Source organism: Mizuhopecten yessoensis, unplaced genomic scaffold (genome assembly GCF_002113885.1).
Source record: "Mizuhopecten yessoensis strain PY_sf001 unplaced genomic scaffold, ASM211388v2 scaffold716353, whole genome shotgun sequence".
NCBI lineage: Eukaryota > Metazoa > Mollusca > Bivalvia > Pectinida > Pectinidae > Mizuhopecten > Mizuhopecten yessoensis.
The window spans coordinates 1252438-1275420 of NW_018480074.1; the positions used below are offsets into that span (position 1 = coordinate 1252438).

Genomic DNA, 22983 nt, shown 5'->3' on the forward strand with positions numbered 1-22983 from the left:
CCGACCACCTGAATTTGATTGATAGTTTGTAATAATTTGCAATGTTAAAACAAAATCACGTGTGTTTCTATTGAAATCTCTAGGAAATGTATTTCATAATGTCTAAAGCCATTTGAATGCACTGATAAACACTATGAACTGACTGTACTCCCACAAGTTTCTGTAATCATGTTACAAGCTCCCCCGGAGTGGCGTTTTCATGGAAGAGATGACAAGTACTGATCGTCCTTTAAAGGGATGAATAATAAATGGGAATACAAACAGGTTTAAACCATCATTCCATATTGTCATAAACAAAGTAATAAGGCAGTCCCCGGTGCATGACTAGCATACACAGGACTCGTATTGACATTTACAAGAAGCTCTGTTCTGCTGGGTAAACCCCATCTCATCTCGGCCCGACTGGCATACCAACTTGTACTGGTGTGTTTTTTATATGTTCCTTGGTATATCATGACTATGCTGCAGGTCTGTGATGCGTTGTGGGCTGTCAGCATGCAATGTGATATGAAAGAAGATAATCCCTGTATATAGCATGGATAGAGAATATGCCACAGATTTTATATATGTGATATGACAGAAAACGTCCCCATAGATTCGACAGAAGATCTGCCAGCCTCTGTATCTTTGCTAAGTAGATATTGGCTGATCAATCATGACACTGAAACGGAAACCCTAGCCTGTAAGACCTCTCTTGGAGACTTTAGCCCTGTTTTGGGATAAAATGGTGCCTCGTGATTATGGCTACCATCGGGGTCTTTCTCGAGTCCAGCTTTATTGACAGAAGATCACAGAAACATCATCAGATTGCCACAAGGGAAATACAATGTGTAGTAAAACATGCTGCCGACATCTGTCAATAGGTTGCGGTAATAAAGGATAAGCCATTGTTGACAGCAGGGTCAAATTATTGTCACCGAGGCCAATACTATTAGCATCTTCTCCAATTGGATAGGTCCCCACAGATCATTGAAAATGTCGCTGTGCAATGGTACAGAATATTGAGGCGTGTACAATTTGAAGACAGTGGTCAAACAGATTCATTATATAATTATAACTCCTGTGGGTTAACTTCATGTATGTATGTTTCTATGCTGATTGTGTGGCAAAATCTTACACAAGTACTTTAAGTGGCTGAAAGTCTGGACCTTTTGAGTAATCCATATACAGTAGTTTCCCCAGATCTACATAGGGAAGGATATATAAATTCATTGCTTAATTAAACCTTTCAACACCAGTTTTCCATCAATCCCCCATTTAAGTCTTTGTTCTGTCCAGGACTAAGTGAGGCCTGTCTATGGAAACTATCAACAGCTAAACCTGCCTTCTACAGCAATAATTGTGTGAACCAAGAGTAAAAGGACTTTGGTCAATATTACCTCCAACTAAGACAGATAGATGTCCTGTGTACCTTTACATTATGTTAGAGGGACATATAGGTATGTGTCTAAACATGTATACATACTGAACGCCTACACCATATCAAGCACAAATTTGATGATTCATAATATTTTATGTTCTGCTGGTATACATACCAATAAGAAGTCTGTTTGAAACATGTTTTTGTCGCTACATTTTATACTGGTACATGTACAATATTGAACACAAATTTAAATGTTTACGCTCAGTTTCTGAAAGGTAAGCTTGACTCATCATTAGATTATGCTTTAAATAAAGTTATTTTGCTAGATCATTGCTGCTGATAAGTATATTTTAGTAATAATGTAAGCTGAACTTTTATTGCTTGCAAGAAATGTGATAATTACTAAAACACGAAATCATTCATCTGACAAACACTATATATAGATTACCAGCTGTTACTGTATGTAAATATATATTTGAAAAAGTACACATATATTTCGAGTAAACATCATCAAAATGCATTAGACATGTATTTGTAGATCAGCAAAGTATGGTTTTAAAACATGATATGCCCTGGCCCTGTTTTCATGCAAAAGTTTTGTTTTTTTGTTTTAGAAGAACTCCAACCAAATGACGTTGACCTTAAATGAACAACTATATATATTGGTGGCATTCAATTCAATGTCAGAAATAGTATAATTGATTCAAATTCTTTCCTTGAACAACTATAGAAAGTAAACTAATTTATCATCACTATTTTGAGAAAGATTAACAAAATGAATGATCTTTTCATCTTAAGCTATTTTATTAGGATTGCTATATAAAATACAATAGAAATCATCGGGTGTAGAGCCAACGCCGTACTTCTGATCTAGGTTCTGTAGGTTCAATTATCCCTTGCTTGGATACCCAGGGGTATGCAGGGCGATTGAGGAACGGGAAACTAAAGGCAATATTCAATCGCAACAAGCTCAGGATAGGTTGGTTTCTTTATTGTACGTCTAACGGCTTCGCCCGAACATGTGAAGAAATACAATAGAAGATGCAAGTGAGCCAAAAAGTTCAGTTGGTACTGATGTTAAGGTTCAGTTTATACTGATGTTAAGGTTCAGTTGGTACTGATGTTAAGGTTCAGTTGGTACTGATGTTAAGGTTCAGTTGGTACTGATGTTAAAGTTCAGTTGGTACTGATGTTAAAGTTCAGTTGGTACTGATGTTAAAGTTCAGTTGGTACTGATGTTAAAGTTCAGTTGGTACTGATGTTAAAGTTCAGTTGGTACTGATGTTAAAGTTCAGTTGGTACTGATGTTAAAGTTCAGTTGGTACTGATGTTAAAGTTCAGTTGGTACTGATGTTAAGGTTCAGTTGGTACTGATGTTAAAGTTCAGTTGGTACTGATGTTAAAGTTCAGTTGGTACTGATGTTAAAGTTCAGTTGGTACTGATGTTAAAGTTCAGTTGGTACTGATGTTAAAGTTCAGTTGGTACTGATGTTAAAGTTCAGTTGGTACTGATGTTAAAGTTCAGTTGGTACTGATGTTAAAGTTCAGTTGGTACTGATGTTAAAGTTCAGTTGGTACTGATGTTAAAGTTCAGTTGGTACTGATGTTAAAGTTCAGTTGGTACTGATGTTAAAGTTCAGTTGGTACTGATGTTAAAGTTCAGTTGGTACTGATGTTAAAGTTCAGTTGGTACTGATGTTAAAGTTCAGTTGGTACTGATGTTAAAGTTCAGTTGGTACTGATGTTAAAGTTCAGTTGGTACTGATGTTAAAGTTCAGTTGGTACTGATGTTAAAGTTCAGTTGGTACTGATGTTAAAGTTCAGTTGGTACTGATGTTAAAGTTCAGTTGGTACTGATGTTAAAGTTCAGTTGGTACTGATGTTAAAGTTCAGTTGGTACTGATGTTAAAGTTCAGTTGGTACTGATGTTAAAGTTCAGTTGGTACTGATGTTAAAGTTCAGTTGGTACTGATGTTAAAGTTCAGTTGGTACTGATGTTAAAGTTCAGTTGGTACTGATGTTAAAGTTCAGTTGGTACTGATGTTAAAGTTCAGTTGGTACTGATGTTAAAGTTCAGTTGGTACTGATGTTAAAGTTCAGTTGGTACTGATGTTAAAGTTCAGTTGGTACTGATGTTAAAGTTCAGTTGGTACTGATGTTAAAGTTCAGTTGGTACTGATGTTAAAGTTCAGTTGGTACTGATGTTAAAGTTCAGTTGGTACTGATGTTAAAGTTCAGTTGGTACTGATGTTAAAGTTCAGTTGGTACTGATGTTAAAGTTCAGTTGGTACTGATGTTAAAGTTCAGTTGGTACTGATGTTAAAGTTCAGTTGGTACTGATGTTAAAGTTCAGTTGGTACTGATGTTAAAGTTCAGTTGGTACTGATGTTAAAGTTCAGTTGGTACTGATGTTAAAGTTCAGTTGGTACTGATGTTAAAGTTCAGTTGGTACTGATGTTAAAGTTCAGTTGGTACTGATGTTAAAGTTCAGTTGGTACTGATGTTAAAGTTCAGTTGGTACTGATGTTAAAGTTCAGTTGGTACTGATGTTAAAGTTCAGTTGGTACTGATGTTAAAGTTCAGTTGGTACTGATGTTAAAGTTCAGTTGGTACTGATGTTAAAGTTCAGTTGGTACTGATGTTAAAGTTCAGTTGGTACTGATGTTAAAGTTCAGTTGGTACTGATGTTAAAGTTCAGTTGGTACTGATGTTAAAGTTCAGTTGGTACTGATGTTAAAGTTCAGTTGGTACTGATGTTAAAGTTCAGTTGGTACTGATGTTAAAGTTCAGTTGGTACTGATGTTAAAGTTCAGTTGGTACTGATGTTAAAGTTCAGTTGGTACTGATGTTAAAGTTCAGTTGGTACTGATGTTAAAGTTCAGTTGGTACTGATGTTAAAGTTCAGTTGGTACTGATGTTAAAGTTCAGTTGGTACTGATGTTAAAGTTCAGTTGGTACTGATGTTAAAGTTCAGTTGGTACTGATGTTAAAGTTCAGTTGGTACTGATGTTAAAGTTCAGTTGGTACTGATGTTAAAGTTCAGTTGGTACTGATGTTAAAGTTCAGTTGGTACTGATGTTAAAGTTCAGTTGGTACTGATGTTAAAGTTCAGTTGGTACTGATGTTAAAGTTCAGTTGGTACTGATGTTAAAGTTCAGTTGGTACTGATGTTAAAGTTCAGTTGGTACTGATGTTAAAGTTCAGTTGGTACTGATGTTAAAGTTCAGTTGGTACTGATGTTAAAGTTCAGTTGGTACTGATGTTAAAGTTCAGTTGGTACTGATGTTAAAGTTCAGTTGGTACTGATGTTAAAGTTCAGTTGGTACTGATGTTTAAGTTCAGTTGGTACTGATGTTTAAGTTCAGTTGGTACTGATGTTAAGGTTCAGTTGGTACTGATGTTTAAGTTCAGTTGGTACTGATGTTTAAGTTCAGTTGGTACTTATGTTAAAGTTCAGTTGGTACTGATGTTTAATAACTGTGTTCACATTTTAATGAATTATCACTATATTCCTTATCATGCCTCTGAACCCCATTCATTTCAACAACAAAATTACCACTTTTCTCCAGGAATATTTTATAAAGTTATCTTTAAATAAGTCACACTGCCATACATCTTCAAAAGAGATTCATTCACAATTTTCCCTTCAGGTTGCTATCCCTCTGGCACTAGGGATGGTCATCGCCTTCCTCTACACAAGAAACTGAATCCCTTTCTCTTTCTAACTTCCTACCAAAATCATTTTAAAAAGTCTTTAGGACTTCTTGAGAAGAAGACTTTACAGATTATTTGACATACAGATTAAGAGATGAATGGATTCCATACCAAGGTATAAGCTCACATGTATGTTGACCAAATACACCATCATGTAAAATTGTCCTTATGGCAAGCAGTGATTTACAAAATCAGCAAATCAGGGTAGGCAATGCTAAACTGATTAATTTCATATTCTATAAGGTAGCTATGGGTAATGTACATTTGAAAGCAAGAAACACCTGTATAGAATAGACAGGAATACTTTGCAACTGTCATCTTGTGTGCTATATTATACTTACCATCAATGTGGATTCCTCAGCCTCCTATACATAACAGTAGTAGTGTTCATTTAATTGATCAACACAATTAAGTGAAAATTGGTCTCAAGTGATCGTACTTAACATTATTAAGTGGTCAATAGACCGAGATAACCAATAGTTTAAAGTGTCCACATGTAAGTTTATATAAGTGGTGGGAAACCTAAATGTAAATCAGTTGGACTTTAAAATCATCACATAAAATGCAATATTTAGCATTACTGTTAGCCATATTGGCAAAAAATAATGTTGTTTGTATATTTTATAATTTATTCACGTCACAAACCTTGGTAGTCGGACAACGTTTTAATACCAGCCAAATTCCTTTATTCATGGCAAAACTGTCGCAGTTCAGGAATTAAACCATGTAGTGAAAGTATATAATGAGACATCCATGATGCCTGTATATCTCACTTGTTTCTTAATGTTGTTAGCAAAAACTATCTTAAGCTGAAAGGCTAATATCGCTAGCTATATGTATATGTATATAGAAGCAATAGCTATCGTATTGAATTACATATTTACTTGAACATCCTAGAATTTGAAAAGCTCTTTATCACTAGAAGTTAGTGCTGAATAACATTATAGTATTCCTTCAGCCATTGTAGTTCTTGGGAAGTTGTATGATATTTTATAAATTAGACTCCTATAATATTTCACAATGGTCAAGGTGTTTTATCTCGACAGCCTTTTACCACAGCAAGCTACAAGCTAAACATCATTATTCTAGGCCACGTGGTTCATCTAATTCTAGGCATTGAGGTTCTTGAGGGAGTTTTCAACACTGTGACCTTGAAAATGGGTCAAGGTAATCTATTTGAACAATGTAATAGCCTTTTACCCCTGTACACTACATACAAAATAGCATGACCCTAGCTTATTCTTTCTTTACAATAAAGTTGAAACAATGGATCAACATATCGTACATCATAGCATAATTATCTCAAGACACTTTGTGCAATACCTGTATTTTTGAAAGTGATGAATGTTGTATGTTTTTATCTATTAATTTACTTTATAGTATGGTATTTTATACCTTTTTATAATATCCTCATATGAATTGAAAGTGTCTGAATAAAACTACATATACGTGTAAGTACCAAGTATTATATATAGCTTCAAGAGGACAATCTATCAGTTTATAACATGAATTGTCAGAAGTCCAAACAACTGAAAGTGATACACCTTCCATCATTCCCATGAATGATATTCTTATGTAAAGAAAAAGTTCCATAATAATTGATCAGATCTAACTTTGAGTTTTAGACATTGTTATCAATGATATGTGTGATCAATCTATCTTCACTCAGCTAACACAATATGGTGTATACATCGATAACTAACGCACACAACATTCCAACGAAAATGATAAAAAAGGTAGTTCTTCGTCAAATTAAAGATCAGCCTTGTACATCTAAAAACTAATTCAAGACAAAACTTTAATTACATGTTTGCTGAATTTCAATTAGCTAGATTCGATGAACATGTAATATTTTAACTAAATGACGGGCTGGAAAAAAAGAATTGGTTCAAAGTTTTCTTGCCTGGGATAGAAATCCCTGATGTAACAGGTTTACTTGAAGTAGAAGGAACCCATAGCAATCTATATCAATTGACATCTGTTAAAATCAAGCATGCATTCCAGTTGTATTGCGGGCTGATCAATAATAGGGATGTGAGCCCTGGACTACACTGTCTCCCAGGGGTGTAATGTAGATGGATTTCACAGATTTTCTGTCTTAAAGCTTCAATTCCAGGAAATTTCAAGTCCTTTGCCATCCGTCTTTGCCTACATTTTCCCCTCCCTTATGATGCGTCTCCCGAGGTGTTTTACATACATAAATACACTAGTGTGAACAGCTGAACCTCCTCATCACGCTTAAACCTAAGTCCTTACTACATAATTACCCATGCCAAGCTTGCCAAAATGTTTCCGTCGTCTACTTCAAACACAAACTAAGCTTTCTTACATAATAACCGTTACTCTTCAACAAGATGAATAGTGAAGTCATACATACTTGTACCCTAACAAGATGAATAGTGAAGTCATACATACTTGAACCCTAACAAGATGAATAGTGAAGTCATACATGCTTGTACCCTAACAAGATGAATAATGAAGTCATACATACTTGAACCCTAACAAGATGAATAGTGAAGTCATACATACTTGTACCCTAACAAGATGAATAGTGAAGTCATACATGTATACTTGTACCCTAACAAGATGAATAGTGAAGTCATACATACTTGTACCCAGTATAAATGTGAAGTATTCTCATTGACCAACTAACACAAAACATACTTTATTAACACAATCTATCATCAGTAGGAGCTTGGATGAGTCAAATATTCCTCCTAATTCAAACAGGTCATCTGGTCCAGGTCCTTTATGTTTAATTAAATTGAAGTTGAATTAGACCTAGATATGTCCACATCAATCAATCAAGTAAACCAACCCCTCAAACACTATTGCCCCAATTAATATCGTTTTCATTCTAAATCTCAAAACTCTTTCTACCGGTAAATGAAAATGTGGAACACCTGATCATAATGCCAGCTGTGAGCACTTTTGATGTCATGCTGTTATAATGAGACTAACCAAAGAACAAGAGGCCCAGGGGCCTTAATAGCTCACCTGGTATTTTATTTTTCAATTTAAAACCTGCTGAGTACCATTCAGGTTTATCAAAGGAGTACAAGTAACAAAGTTGCATCTTCCATTTATAAATATTCAATTCCCTTTGCCCAAAGATTCTCTAAAACAAGTTTGGTTAGGTTAAAATCCCTTCAACGGTACAGAAGGAGAAGGATCTTTAATGTTTTCCTCTATTTCCCCTAATGGGCCCCACTAATCTGCCCCAAAGAAGGGGAATCCACACACCTCAGTTTAAACAAAATTGATTCTTTTCTCCCTAAGCATGCTTCAGACTGCATTTGGTTTAAATCCCTTCACTTGTATAGTAGGAGAAAAAAAATCCTCTATTTCCCCTATTGGGCCCCGCTCCTATGCCGCCAGAAGGCCCACACCCTCCGTTTATACAAACTTGAGTCTCCTTTGTCCAAAGATGCTCTAGGACAAATTTGGTCAAAATCCTTCAATTGGTTGAGGAGAAGATTTTTAAAGATTTACCTATTTTCCCCTATTTGGCCCCGTCCCTCTGCCCCCAGGGGGACCATACCCTCCGTTCATACAAAACTGAGAACCCTTTGGCCAATGATGCTCCAGACCAAATTTGGTCAAAATCCCTTCATCGGTACAAAAGGAGAAGGATATTTGATGTTTTCCTCTATTTCCCCTAATGGGCCCCACCCATCTGCCCTTAGAAGGAGGCCCACACACCTCAGTTTATACAAAATTGATTCTTTTGTCCCTAATCATGCTTCAGACTGCATTTGGTTAAAATCCCTTCACTTGTATAGCAGGAGAAAAAAAATCCTCTATTTCCCCTATTGGGCCCCGCCCCTCCGCCCCCAGAGGGGCCACACCCTCCGTTTATACAAACTTGAGTCTTCTTTGTCCAAAGATGCTCTAGGACAAATTTGGTCAAAATCCTTCAATTGGTTGAGAAGAAGAACATTTTTAAAGATTTACCTTTTTTCCCCTTATTTAGCCCCGCCCCTCTGCCCCGAGGGGGGGCTATACCGTCCGTTTATACAAAACTGAGAACCCTTTGGCCAATGATGCTCCTGACCAAGCTTCAGACTGCATTTGGTTTAAATCCCTTCACTTGTATAGTAGGAGAGAAAAAATCCTCTACTTCCCCTATTTGGCCCCGCCCCTCTGCCCCCAAAGAGGCCACACCCTCCGTTTATACAAACTTGAGTCTCCTTTGTCCAAAGATGCTCTAGGACAAATTTGGTCAAAATCCTTCTATTGGTTGAGAAGAAGAAGATTTTTAAAGATTTACCTATTTTCCCCCTATTTGGCCCCGCCCCTCTGCCCCCAGGGGGGTTATACCCTCCGTTTATACAAAACTGAGAACCCTTTGGCCAATGATGCTCCTGACCAAATTTGGTCAAAATCCTCTGAGCCATTCAGGACAAGTAGCATTTTAAAGGAAAAAGTTGACGGACGCCGGATGCCGGACGCCGGACGACGGATGCTGCACCATGGGATAAGCTCACATGGCCCTTCGGGCCAGGTGAGCTAAAAACACTGAAAATTGTGTCACTTTTTATATCAACCTCTGTTTACATTAAAAAAATATATCTCTAAAGCTTAGTTTTACATAAGAGCAAAACTTAAGACATCATTCCATCAGAAAATTTGGGAAGATGGTGTCGGTTGTATTACAGCAGTGTGACATTGAAACAATATATACTTCTCTATATTTCATGGATATTCAGTAAAGTGGTATATGATGCTTGGACAAAAGCTTAGGAGATTTATTGTACTCTAAAACATGTTAAGTACACATTTGCCACCTAACCTACATATACAATCAAGATGTATGTCCAACTAACACTTATCAATGACCATGCATCCAACACCAGGCTGACAGGACATATTTGTCCAGAGAGTACATTTGAATACTTAAGATTGCTATTGTCCATATAATGTGTAAGAAATGTTAATGACACATCTCCATTGCCATAGGTGTTAATGTACATAAACCATAAGAGGACTTTCACGACCCTCCCCATGGATAATTTAAAGACAAAGGATATATTTTAAGTGCAAGAAAATTCTGCGATAGATAATAATGGGTTGTTTTTTGTTATGATGAATGAGCTGTAAGATTCTATTGCCGACTGCTTGACATACCAAAAGAATGAGATATTCTCATTCAAAACAAACTGCAATACGTTATGTACTAAGAAAGCAATGGTTTTCAATCAATAATATATGTGTGAATATCTGTGAATAAGTAAATGTGTATTTATGTAATTTCAATGTGTTGTAATGTGTCCTCACAATGGAAAATACTTCCAGTATTGTGGAATATTGTCTAGACAGACTTAAAACCAGTCAGATATGGGAGCAGTGCTATCCTTTAGATGGCCTACATGAACAGTTCCATCCTCTTGATGGACTATATACCAATCAGGTATGAGAGCAGTTCAACCTCCTTAATGGACCAAACTGTCCGATAAGAGAGCAGTTCCACCCTCTTGATAAATATGTGTGCAGTTACACACTCTTGGTAGATATGAGAGCAGTTCCAACCTCTTCATAGATATGAGAGCAGTTCCACCTCTTGATAGATATGAGAGCAGTTCTACCCTCTTGATAGATATGAGAGCAGTTCCACCTCTTGATAGATATTAGAGCAGTTCCACCCTCTTGATAGATCTATATGAGATATGTTCCACATATTGATAGATATGAGAGCTGTTCCACCCTCTTGATAGATAAGAGAGCAGTTCCACCCTCTTGATAAATATGTGTGCAGTTACACACTCTTGATAGATATGAGAGCAGTTCCAACCTCTTGATAGATATGAGAGCAGTTTCACCTCTTGATAGATATGAGAGCAGTTCCATCCTCTTGATAGATATGAGAGCAGTTCAACCCCTTGATAGATATGAGAGCAGTTCCACCTCTTGATAGATATGAGAGCAGTTCCACTTCTTGATAGGTATGAGAGCAGTTCCACCTCTTGATAGATATGAGAGCAGTTCCATGCATTTGATAGATATGGAGCAGTTCCACCCTCTTGATAGTTATGAGAGCTGTCCCACCCTCTTGATTGATATGAGAGCAGTTCCATGCATTTGATAGATATGGAGTAGTTCCACCCTCTTGATAGATATGTGAGCAGTTCCACCCTCTTGATAGATATATATCAGATATGTTCCACATCTTGATAGATATGAGAGCTGTTCCCCCCTCTTGATAGATATGTGAGCAGCTCCACGCTCTTGATAGATCTATATGAGAGCAGTTCCACCTTTTTGATAGATATGAGAGCAGTTCCGCCTCTTGATAGATATGAGAGCAGTCCCACCCTCTTGATAGATATGTGAGCAGTTCCACGCTCTTGATAGATCTATATGAGAGCAGTTCCACCTTTTTGATAGATATGAGAGCAGTCCCCCCCTCTTGATAGATATGAGAGCACTCTTGGTAGATATGAGAGCAGTTCCAACCTCTTGATAGATATGAGAGCAGTCCCACCGTCTTGATAGATATGAGAGCTGTTCCACCTATTGATAGATATGGAAGTAGTTCTACCCTCTTGATAGATATGAGAGCTGTCCCACCCTCTTGATTGATATGAGAGCAGTTCCATGCATTTGATAGATATTGAGCAGTTCCACCCTCTTGATAGTTATGAGAGCTGTCCCACCCTCTTGATTGATATGAGAGCAGTTCCATGCATTTGATAGATATGGAGCAGTTCCACCCCCTTGATAGATATGAGAGCAGTTCAACCCCTTGATAGATATGAGAGCAGTTCTACCCTCTTGATAGATATGAGAGCAGTTTCACCTCTTGATAGATATGAGAGCTGCCCCACCCTCTTGATAGATATGAGAGCAGTCCCACCGTCTTGATAGATATGAGAGCTGTTCCCCCCTCTTGATAGATATGTGAGCAGTTCCACGCTCTTGATAGATCTATATGAGAGCAGTTCCACCATTTTGATAGATATGAGAGCAGTTCCCCCCTCTTGATAGATGAGAGCAGTTCCTCCTCTTGATAGATATTAGAGCAGTTCCTCCCTCTTGATAGATATGAGAGCTGCCCCACCCTCTTGATAGATATGAGAGCAGTCCCACCCTCTTGATAGATATGAGAGCTGTTCCACCTCTTGATAGATATGGAAGTAGTTCTACCCTCTTGATAGATATGAGAGCAGTTCTACCCTCTTGATAGATATGAGAGCAGTTCGACCCTCTTGATAGATATGAGAGCAGTTCCACCTCTTGATAGATATGAGAGCTGTTCCACCCTCTTGATAGATATGTGAGCAGTTCCACGCTCTTGATAGATCTATATGAGAGCAGTTCCACCTTTTTGATAGATATGAGAGCAGTTCCACCTCTTTATAGATATGAGAGCAGTTCCACCCTCTTGATAGATATGAGAGCTGTTCCACCCTCTTGATAGATATGGGAGCAGTTCCACTTCTTGATAGATATGAGAGCAGTTCCACCTCTTGATAGATATGAGAGCTGTTCCACCCTCTTGATAGATATGAGATCAGTGCCACCCTCTTGATAGATATGGGAGCAGTTCCACCTCTTGATAGATATGAGAGCAGTGCCACCCTCTTCATAGATATGGGAGCAGTTCCACTTCTTGATAGATATGAGAGCAGTGCCACCCTCTTCATAGATATGGGAGCAGTCCCACTTCTTGATAGATATGAGAACAGTTCTACCCTCTTGATAAATATGGGAGCAGTTCCACCTCTTGATAGATATGGGAGCAGTTCCACCTCTTGATAGATATGAGAACAGTTCTACCCTCTTGATAAATATGGGAGCAGTTCCACCTCTTGATAGATATGGGAGCAGTTCCACCTCTTGATAGATATGGGAGCAGTTCTACCCTCTTGATAAATATGAGAGCAGTTCCACCTCTTGACAGATATGAGAGCTGTTCCACCCTCTTGATATATATGGGAGCAGTTCCACCCTCTTGATAGATATGAGAGCAGTTCTTCTCTCTTGATAGATATGAGATCAGTTCCACCTCTTGATAGATATGAGAGCTGTTCCACCCTCTTGATATATATGGGAGCAGTTCCACCCTCTTGATAGATATGAGAACAGTTCTACCCTCTTGATAAATATGGGAGCAGTTCCACATCTTGATAGATATGAGAGCTGTTCCACCCCCTTGATAGATATGAGAGCAGTTCCATCTCTTGATAGATATTTCCACCTCTTGATAGATATGAGAGCAGTTCTACCCTCTTGATAGATATGAGAGCAGTTCCACCATCTTGATAGATATGAGAGCAGTTCCACCTCTTGATAAATATGAGAGCAGTTCCACCCTCTTGATAGATATGAGAACAGTTCTACCCTCTTGATAAATATGGGAGCAGTTCCACATCTTGATAGATATGAGAGCTGTTCCACCCCCTTGATAGATATGAGAGCAGTTCCATCTCTTGATAGATATTTCCACCTCTTGATAGATATGAGAGCAGTTCTACCCTCTTGATAGATATGAGAGCAGTTCCACGCTCTTGATAGATATGAGAGCTGTTCCACCCTCTTGATAAATATGGGAGCAGTTCCACATCTTGATAGATATGAGAGCAGTTCCACCTCTTGATAGATATGAGAGCAGTTCCACCCTCTTGATAGATATGAGAGCAGTTCCACCCTCTTGATAGATATGAGAGCAGTTCCACCTCTTGATAAATATGAGAGCAGTTCCACCCTCTTGATAGATATGGGAGCAGTTCCACGCTCTTAATAGATATGGGAGCAGTTCCACCCTCTTGATAGATATGAGAACAGTTCTACCCTCTTGATAAATATGAGAGCAGTTCCACTTCTTGACAGATATGAGAGCTGTTCCACCCTCTTGATAGATATGGGAGCAGTTCCACGCTCTAAATAGATATGGGAGCAGTTCCTCCCTCTTGATAGATATGGGAGCAGTTCCACTTCTTGATAGATATGAGAGCAGTTCGACTCTCTTGATAGATATGAGAGCACTTGCACCTCTTGATAAATATGAGAGCAGTTCCACCCTCTTGATAGATATAGATATGAGAGCAGTTCCACCCTCTTGATAGATATGAGAGCAGTTCCACCTCTTGATAGATCTATATTAGAGCAGTTCCACCCTCTTGATAGATATGAGAGCAGTTCCACCTCTTGATAGATATGGGAGCAGTTCCACTTCTTGATAGATATAAGAGCAGTTCCACCTCTTAATAGATATGAGAGCTGTTCCACCCTCTTGATAGATATGAGAGCAGTTCCACCCTCTTGATAGATATGGGAGCAGTTCCACCTCTTGATAGATATGAGAGCAGTTCTACCCTCTTGATAGATATGAGAGCAGTTCCACGCTCTTGATAGATATGAGAGCTGTTCCACCCTCTTGATAGATATGAGACCAGTTCCACGCTCTTGATAGATATGGGAGCAGTTCCACTTCTTGATAGATATGAGAGCAGTTCCACCTCTTGATAGATATGAGAGCAGTTCCACCTCTTGATAGATATGAGAGCTGTTCCACCCTCTTGATAGATATGAGAGCAGTTCCACCCTCTTGATAGATATGAGAGCAGTTCCACCTCTTGATAGATATGAGAGCAGTTCCACCCTCTTGATAGATATGAGAGCAGTCCACGCTCTTGATAGATATGAGAGCTGTTCCACCCCCTTGATAGATATGGAGCAGTTCCACGCTCTTGATAGATCTATATGAGAGCAGTTCCACCCTCTTGATAGATATGAGAGCAGTTGCACCCTCTTGATAGATATGAGAGCAGTTCCACCCTCTTGATAGATATGGGAGCAGTTCCACTTCTTGATAGATATGAGAGCAGTTCCACCTCTTGATAAATATGGGAGCAGTTCCACCTCTTGATAGATATGAGAGCAGTTCCACGCTCTTGATAGATCTATATTAGAGCAGTTCCACCCGCTTGATAGATATGAGTGATAGATATGAGAGGATATGGGAGCAGTTCCACCCTCTTGATCCATCTGAGAGCAGTTCCACCCTCTTGATAGATATATGCAAGCGGTTCCACCCTCTTGATAGATATGAGAGCAGTTCCACCCTCTTGATCCATCTCTTGATAGATATGGGAGCAGTTCCCCCTCTTGATAGATATGAGAGCAGTTCTCCCCTCTTGATAGATATGGGAGCAGTTCTCCCCTCTTGATAGATATGGGAGCAGTTCTCCCCTCTTGATAGATATGGGAGCAGTTCTACCCTCTTGATAGATATGATTGATAGATATGAGAGCAGTTCCCCGCTCTTGATAGATATGAGAGCAGTTCCACCCTCTTGATAGATATGAGAGCAGTTCCACCTCTTAATAGATATGAGAGCAGTACTACCCTCTTGATAGATATGAGAGCAGTTCCACCCTCTTGATAGATATGAGAGCAGTTCCACCTCTTGATAGATATGGGAGCAGTTCTACCCTCTTGATAGATATGAGAGCAGTTCCACCCTCTTGATAGATATGAGAGCAGTTCCACCTCTTGATAGATATGAGAGCAGTTCCACCCTCTTGATAGATATGAGAGCAGTTCCACCTCTTGATAGATATGGGAGCAGTTCTACCCTCTTGATAGATATGAGAGCTGTTCCACCCTCTTGATAGATATATGCAAGCGGTTCCACCCTCTAAATGAACTAAACTCTACAATTTGAGAGCAGCTCCACGCTCGTTATAAACTTATCCAATCAGATTTGAGATCAGTTCCACCCTCTTGATGGAGATATGAGAACAGTTTTATCCTTTTGAAGGTCTGTAGTAGTCTGATAAAAGTTTAAGAGCAGTTACATTCTTCTGACAGACTACAACATGACCAGTTTGTCATGAAAATCCTTTCCACTTTAGTGGTGTACCCTGATCTGGACAGACTAAATAATTGTTCACAGTTGTTGTTTACCTCTATCCTGATGTCATTATTGTTTAGGCTAATCCTTCATGCATATATGAAACTGACTTGATATGTACAGGCTAAATTCAGTTGTCTCAGAGAAAATTCTAATTGGTAATCCTTTTTTTCCCCTCGTCCAAAAAAACCCCAAATGCAATAGATAACCAAGAGAATGTGGATATCCAATTAGTTAATGAGATCCTTTTCTACTTATGATTTCTGAATTGAAGTAAATTCATTTATCCTTCACAAATAGAATGTATTGCATAGTACTAAAGCTCATTCGTCACAGAACATCAATGTTATCTTCATGATCTTTACAGTGCATGAGACTAGCACGTGATATTTCACCTTTACAGACTTAGACCTATTCCTGTCTATTGAACGTGTCTTACGCTTCAGGTATTTGCATGCATGATTGGTATTGCTTTAATGACTTGTATGGTGCACCAAACTTATGTTACATGAAAATTCACAAACCATACAAAATGGTAAATTTAAATTGGAATTGTAACCAAAAAAGATTGAAGTACATAATTATGTAGTAGAACGAATGCCTAAAACTTGTTCGTCGACAATATGCTTGTACAGTATTATATCAATGTGTTGACACACTTTATTGCACAAATCTAGAGCTTACCTCAGCACAGCAGCACCCACACATCGTGACAATCTGCTATCTTCTGATCACCTGTGGGAGAGAGAAAACCAGAATACTTTTTATCATATTTTACCACAACAATTAAATATTCATCACTTCTTGCACATACCATCCGATACTTAACACAAAACACAAGAGCTGTGTGTACTTGTTAATTTGAAGAGCTATGAAACAGGAAGCAATTTTTTTTGAAGCTTTGTGAACATGTACATGATACTTGAGTAGCTATATGTGTGTGTGGGAACACCTGTATGTGTGTTTATAGACATGTCACATACAGTTATCTGATGGTTCACCTGAGTAACGTCTTTACAGATCAATGCCCACACATACCTTAGTGACATTTTTTACTGGTCATGAATATTCCACTAAACCAGTACACTGTACAGATATACTCTCTGTACAGCAGGTCCGTTAATCTAGGTATGACCTCCTCTTACTCATTTGATAATGTTGTAAAATATTCATTAAATAAGTTCAAATCTAAATCACTACAAACTTTATTTTGCACCCATCCCCACCTCCACCACCATCCTACATAGAAAGGAATCTTCTACGTTTTGAAGGAAGACTTAACAAAAAACTACACCACACATGCCGTTTTGTCAGTAAAAGACAGCACACAGAAATTTGTCACTGAGTACACCACCATTTGTAATTGGCTACTGTTCGATCGGCAGACATAGACACATTTTAACTTGGGAAGTCTTTATTTCCTTGGAGACTCACTGTAATTTAATTTTTCCTCCTAGATTTATTCTGAAATGACTCATGTGACCTTGATTGTACATTTGTATGACAGGATCATTTACCGGATATTTGAAAAAAAAAAAACTTGATGGCTCTTCATTTCAGACATTTGACAAATATGACTCCAGAGATTGTGGTTCTTGAGGAAATGTTTGAAGTTTTCAACACTTTTGACTCCTGTGACCTTAAACGGCTGTCAAGATAATTGATTTGGCCAAACTTATTAGTCCTTCACTCTATTAAATACATACTAAGAGCATGATTCCAGATTTTACGATTATATATAGTTTCTCAATGAAAGCTGCTGACTACAGACCATGAATGTAGACCTATGGCAAAATTGGATTCATAAATCATGATTCTGAGCCAATTTGCCCACAAATTTTGGTTTGTGCCACTGGCCATGGCTAATGAAGAATCTAGAGGAACCAATGGAGGACCTTCACCAAACCCTATTCATCAGATCATCAGAACTTATTACAGAAACATTAAATAACTCTTTTATCTATCTTTGTGTCTATCAATTTGTTCCATTTCTCTTCCACATTTTGCAGCGAGTAGTATCTGTCCTCGCTGGATGAAGGCAGTATCATGCACCAATGACTGGCAATCTTTTTCGATACATTTACCAATACATTGGAAAGTTATGGACGCTATAGGCACAATTTATTTGTCCAGCACATGCAACACTTGTCGATAGCAACATGCAGAAAACACTAACACAGCTTCAATGCAGAAAGCAATACTGTATGAGGATACAATAAATGGATCAATTCTATGTGTTTTACATCATGAATTATTGGGGGGAAACTTGGGATCTTGGTTTTTTTGAGAGCCAATTTTATGGTGTACATGAAAGAATAGGCACATGTTTAGATCTTCATGAACCATGGATTAACAGTTTATTTGTAGGAAAGGAAAACTAAAATAGGTATACAGCCACATCTAGATCAGGTAACTACAGTTGAGCCTGGTCTGCGCATGCCAAGCCAGTGATTGGAGGAGACAGATTTCCCTTTGTCTACCAGTTATATAGCTACGTCCAAGTACCATCCAGCCAATTGACTAAATCCTACCACTTTCACTTAGGAAAGAAAGTGGCTAGATTATTTAAGCTCAAATGTATATAGGATTTTTTATTTATCTGGTTTATATGCATTGCAGATTAAATATTTAAGTCTTTAAAATGGTTCAAGGTCATATCCATGTGACATCACAGTAGTATTCTGAATAATGAAATCTGGTGGCCTTTACCCTAACCCAACTCATATTTTTGTCCAGTTAATTGTTTCTATGACTTATGGCTATCACGATATTCCTTCTTGATCCTTTGTTATTCAGACATCATACATAATTATTATTCTGTTCTAATGCATCAATGAACACCACATTGACAAGGACCAATGTTTTCATCAGGAATAGACATTTTTTTATTAATCAGGTTTAACCTATAGAGTGGGACCTAGTAAAATGTCTGGTTTACTCAGGTTTCTGGCCAAGATCAGTTAAGGTGGCTCCACACATCGTCATCAGTGTCCATTTTCGTGACGTACTTCCGGAAAAAGTACAGCTCGGACTCAATTATCTTGATCGAAATGTGCATGTACACCGTGTCGTCATTTCCGTATTGCGTATCGGGGCATTCAATATCGTAGTGCAAATTAAAGTAACACCTGGGCCATTTTCGTTTAAACGGTCAAACCAATCGGACCACTGTTGTTCGTTTATTAAATAAGGTCGGACCTAGTAATCTGATGCTGCTTTCAGGCGAACCTTGAGAAATCCTTGCAAGGCCTGCATACACATTTGCAGGTCCACCAGAATTTATACCCGAAATGGTTACATTTATAAACGGTCAAACCGGTTGTTCCGCATAAACGAACAGGCCCCTGGTAAACGATAGTACACGTGCGTGCCGATGATATGTCAACACCCGATATCAAGATTTTACCGGGAAATGTATAATCACACATACTTTAGGAATAAAGCTTTCCAATTCATACATATACATAAACAGACTCACGGGAAGACAGTGACATGAGACCAGACGACCTCAAGAAGGTCATATAGGAAACACATGGAATGCGGACATAACGACCTCACGTGCTTACACAAGTTCATAAGCTTGAGGTCGTTATATTTCCTCGTTGAGGTAGTTTCGCTCTGTCGATTAAATCGTGTTTACAAATGTAGTCTACTTACTCTGTGAAAATAATGTTTGGTAAAATATCAAGATACCTATGAAATGCATGTGTGAGTGCACGTGAGAACGGCATACCATGCGATAGCCTCTGGTCACATATATGTAATTATAAATATTCCCTGAGTTAGCGGACTGTGGAATGATGTCCAAATTGTGCATGGCTGAAGGTAATTTGGTTCCATTAAAGAACAATAAATTGATAATTTTGATATCATATTTTTGATTTATTTCCATCATTTTTGTTATATGTAAACAGAGACAACTGTCATTGTGTAAATGTCATCCCTCTGCAAAAAGTTCCGATTTTTTTCAAGGAAGATTACTCTCACTCGGATCATATTGATTGTAAAATGTAAAATAAATTAATTATAAAGCCATTGTGTATATTTTGTTCAATTTCCCACTCTATATGTATCGATCTTTGTGTCCTGTTTGCTTTTAGCTTGTAGATAATCACTTTTATCCGTACAAATTCAATAAAAAACACTTTGTGTAACATGTGTTACATATTTGGTGATAATTAAAATATTTGTAGGGTTAATTAGAAATGCTTCTTTTCGTTTTTTTATTGTTGTTATTGTTCCGAACAATGCCACACACACACAAAAAACGGAAAATATTAAAATTGACGAAAATTCAATTTTTTTGTATTTTTTTCAAAAATTTCCCAAACTATCGGAATGTTTAGATTTTCATAAAATCAACTCTACATAGTTGCATAACCATTATATGAAAGTTTCAACGAATTTTGCTGGTTAATTGCGAAAGTGTGGAGCCACCTTAAAATATATTAATTGCAAGGAAAACTTCACCATAGGTTCTATATATTTAAGGATGAACATAAATTAACTTAACGTTAATACCAAAATTATTCAAAAAGCGAAACAGTTTGTCTGCCTTAGTGCAATTTATTGAAAAAATAAAATTTAAGGCAGTTGGAAACACTTATCAGAATTTTTTACATATCTTGGTACATTGCATTGTTTTCTATGGAGGCTTGAATGGCTGGGATTTTCATCCTGTTAGAACGGACTAAATCTGCAGAACGGATCAAAACTAAAGTGAGTTTCCTGTGGGTTTTTTAAATCTCTATTATCACTCTTAATCTTAATTGTCCTGTGTTCTTTATCTTGCAAACAATATTTTTTTCTTCGCACGAAAATATCCAAAGGCGAGCATTTCTTTGTAGATTATATATAAACAGGTTTATAATTAGATTTTAAAACTACTGCCAATGCTAAAATGTCCACACCACGATCAGTTTAAAGAATCACAATGCAAACCTTTCAACACACACATATTTCCACTTACACAGCATGCCTGTAGATTTTATCTGGGAATACAAACTTTATTGGAATTCAAGATAAAGAGGACGCTTTTTAATATTACTAATAACCATCAACAGAATAGGTATTCACTATTTAAATTCCCAAATGAGTCGTCTCCTTGTGAACGGATTCAAAAGTTGTTACAGAGTTTCAAAAAACTGAAGCAATTTACATTACATACATGTTATATAACATACAAATACATGGATACATTGTATAAAATCCATTTTGGTTTTTCGAAAAAACCTATTGTTCTGTTTCCTTAATATACGACACAATCACCACATACGTTGTGCTCGTTACAACTGAATAAAGACAAGCTAAGACCTTTCCAGATATTGCCAATCGGCCTTTTGTAATGTAACTACATTGAGCCAACAGGCAATAGCTGTGACAAAATTAGACGAATGGCTGGATTTAAGAGTGTCTATATATATACCGGCGTAAGACTGTAAGCAGCAGTCTGGTTGTCCACAGGAGATGGTTGAAGGATGGATATATGTCATGTGAGCATGGTTGTAGACGCACATCACACAATAACCTATGACAGAACGCCTGGGAAGAGAAGCGTTTAGATGTTCCTTAACAAGGTAGAAGTGGCTAAATTGGATTGACCATTGCCACAGAATTACCTCCAGCGTCACCCAGCCACCGTACTTGGCCGTGAGGCTCCAGCTTGTGTGGCAAAGGGTAAATACATTAAGGAAATAGGAAAAGAACAAAAATCAGTATGAAAAAGCCCACATGTAGAATGTTGATGTGTTTTCTTGAGGAAAATTAACACCATCACAGGTTGATAGTGAATTCTAGTCTGCTTCAGGCCGGTAATGAGGGAAATTACAGCTCTGCCACACGAGTCCCCATCATTCCCGTCCCTGATAGATGAGGAGTCGCAGCCTGCAGAGGCCATCAATTCCACAATGGTATCTACCATTTATCACAATAATTTTTTCGTATCTGATTTGTTAAGAGAACAGAGGAGGAGTGGATATCTCCGTCGCCACATTCCGGACCCCGTGATTGTACATTTGTTATACTGTGAGAAAAACCAGTTTCCAAATACGCTCTAGCTCCAGTGTTTATTAATTCAGTTGGTGTAGAGCTAGAGGGGGAAAAAATATCGATAAATCTCAATTAATGAAGCTTCTTTAGCTTACCAGTAATTGTACAGCACAGCCTCCTTAATGTCACAAAAGTGGTACCTTTGTTGACAGGTCGGAACAATGCCAGGACAAAGTAGCCAATAACATTATAAATCTCGACAGTAGGCCGAAAAGTGAATCCCCTTGAATGAGGAAAAAACAGTTAAAAGGTGATTTTTGTAACCTAAAGCACCAGATCAAATACAATGTTTCAGTTAAAGCATGCTCAAAGCCACTTGAATTTTATATCTAGATGATAACATCATTTGTGGTCTGTTTTCATCTCCAATATAGGTAGAGTAGAGACAGGTCATAGGCAACTTGGCCTGAATCTGATCACTTAACTACCTTTTGCATTTGATCACTCTTTTGCCTCCAATTTACATCGTTATAAAAACACAAACTTTACAGTCAATGTAAATACTTGAAACATAAAACACACTTAGATGATACAAAGACAAACATGAATCGCTCATATTTTAGGCTGATAGTGTAGGCATTTACCATTGTACCAAAAACGGAATTATATAAAGATGCCAGACCCTGCTTGGTCAGTATTAATTAGCAGACCTCCATTTTCATTAGATCCTGACTTGGAAGTTTGAAACTGTATACATTGGGCCCAATAAACAAGTATGTCTCCAGCGTTACTTTCCTACCGTAACTTTTTCTGTTGTACCCTTAGAGATTTTTTATACATTTTCTAAAATGGACAATGTCTTTCTCAGGCTGGTCCTATCAAGTGATGTAACTCAGTGACCCAATATGTAAAATGAGAATAAGAATCAGTTTGATGGCACCAGTTCCATTTCAAAATGGATGATGTGTCTCGACATAGTTCACCTGGATTGTTGTGTGTCGAATACAAGTTTACGTGGGACCTGCACTGCAGGCTGAAGATAAATCTTTAATACAAGCACCCA

At 37.8% G+C, this 22983-nt stretch overlaps 1 protein-coding gene across 6 annotated transcripts in view; it reads right to left on the minus strand.

Annotated features, from left to right (window-relative positions):
• Positions 1–22983, minus strand: part of LOC110443610 (choline transporter-like protein 1) — a 73582-nt gene that overhangs the window by 39098 nt on the left and 11501 nt on the right. For 3 of the 6 annotated variants that reach the window (XM_021487919.1, XM_021487923.1, XM_021487921.1), the window contains exons 2-3: positions 16617–16667; positions 5419–5442 (exon numbers count right to left, since the gene is read on the minus strand). In XM_021487919.1, the coding sequence (XP_021343594.1) occupies positions 5419–5442; positions 16617–16640 (48 nt within the window). In that variant the 5' untranslated portion in view covers positions 16641–16667. Of the gene's footprint in view, positions 1–5418; positions 5443–16616; positions 16668–16785; positions 16805–22983 lie in introns of those variants that run through there. The other 3 variants (XM_021487922.1, XM_021487925.1, XM_021487924.1) reach the window with 3 other exon arrangements.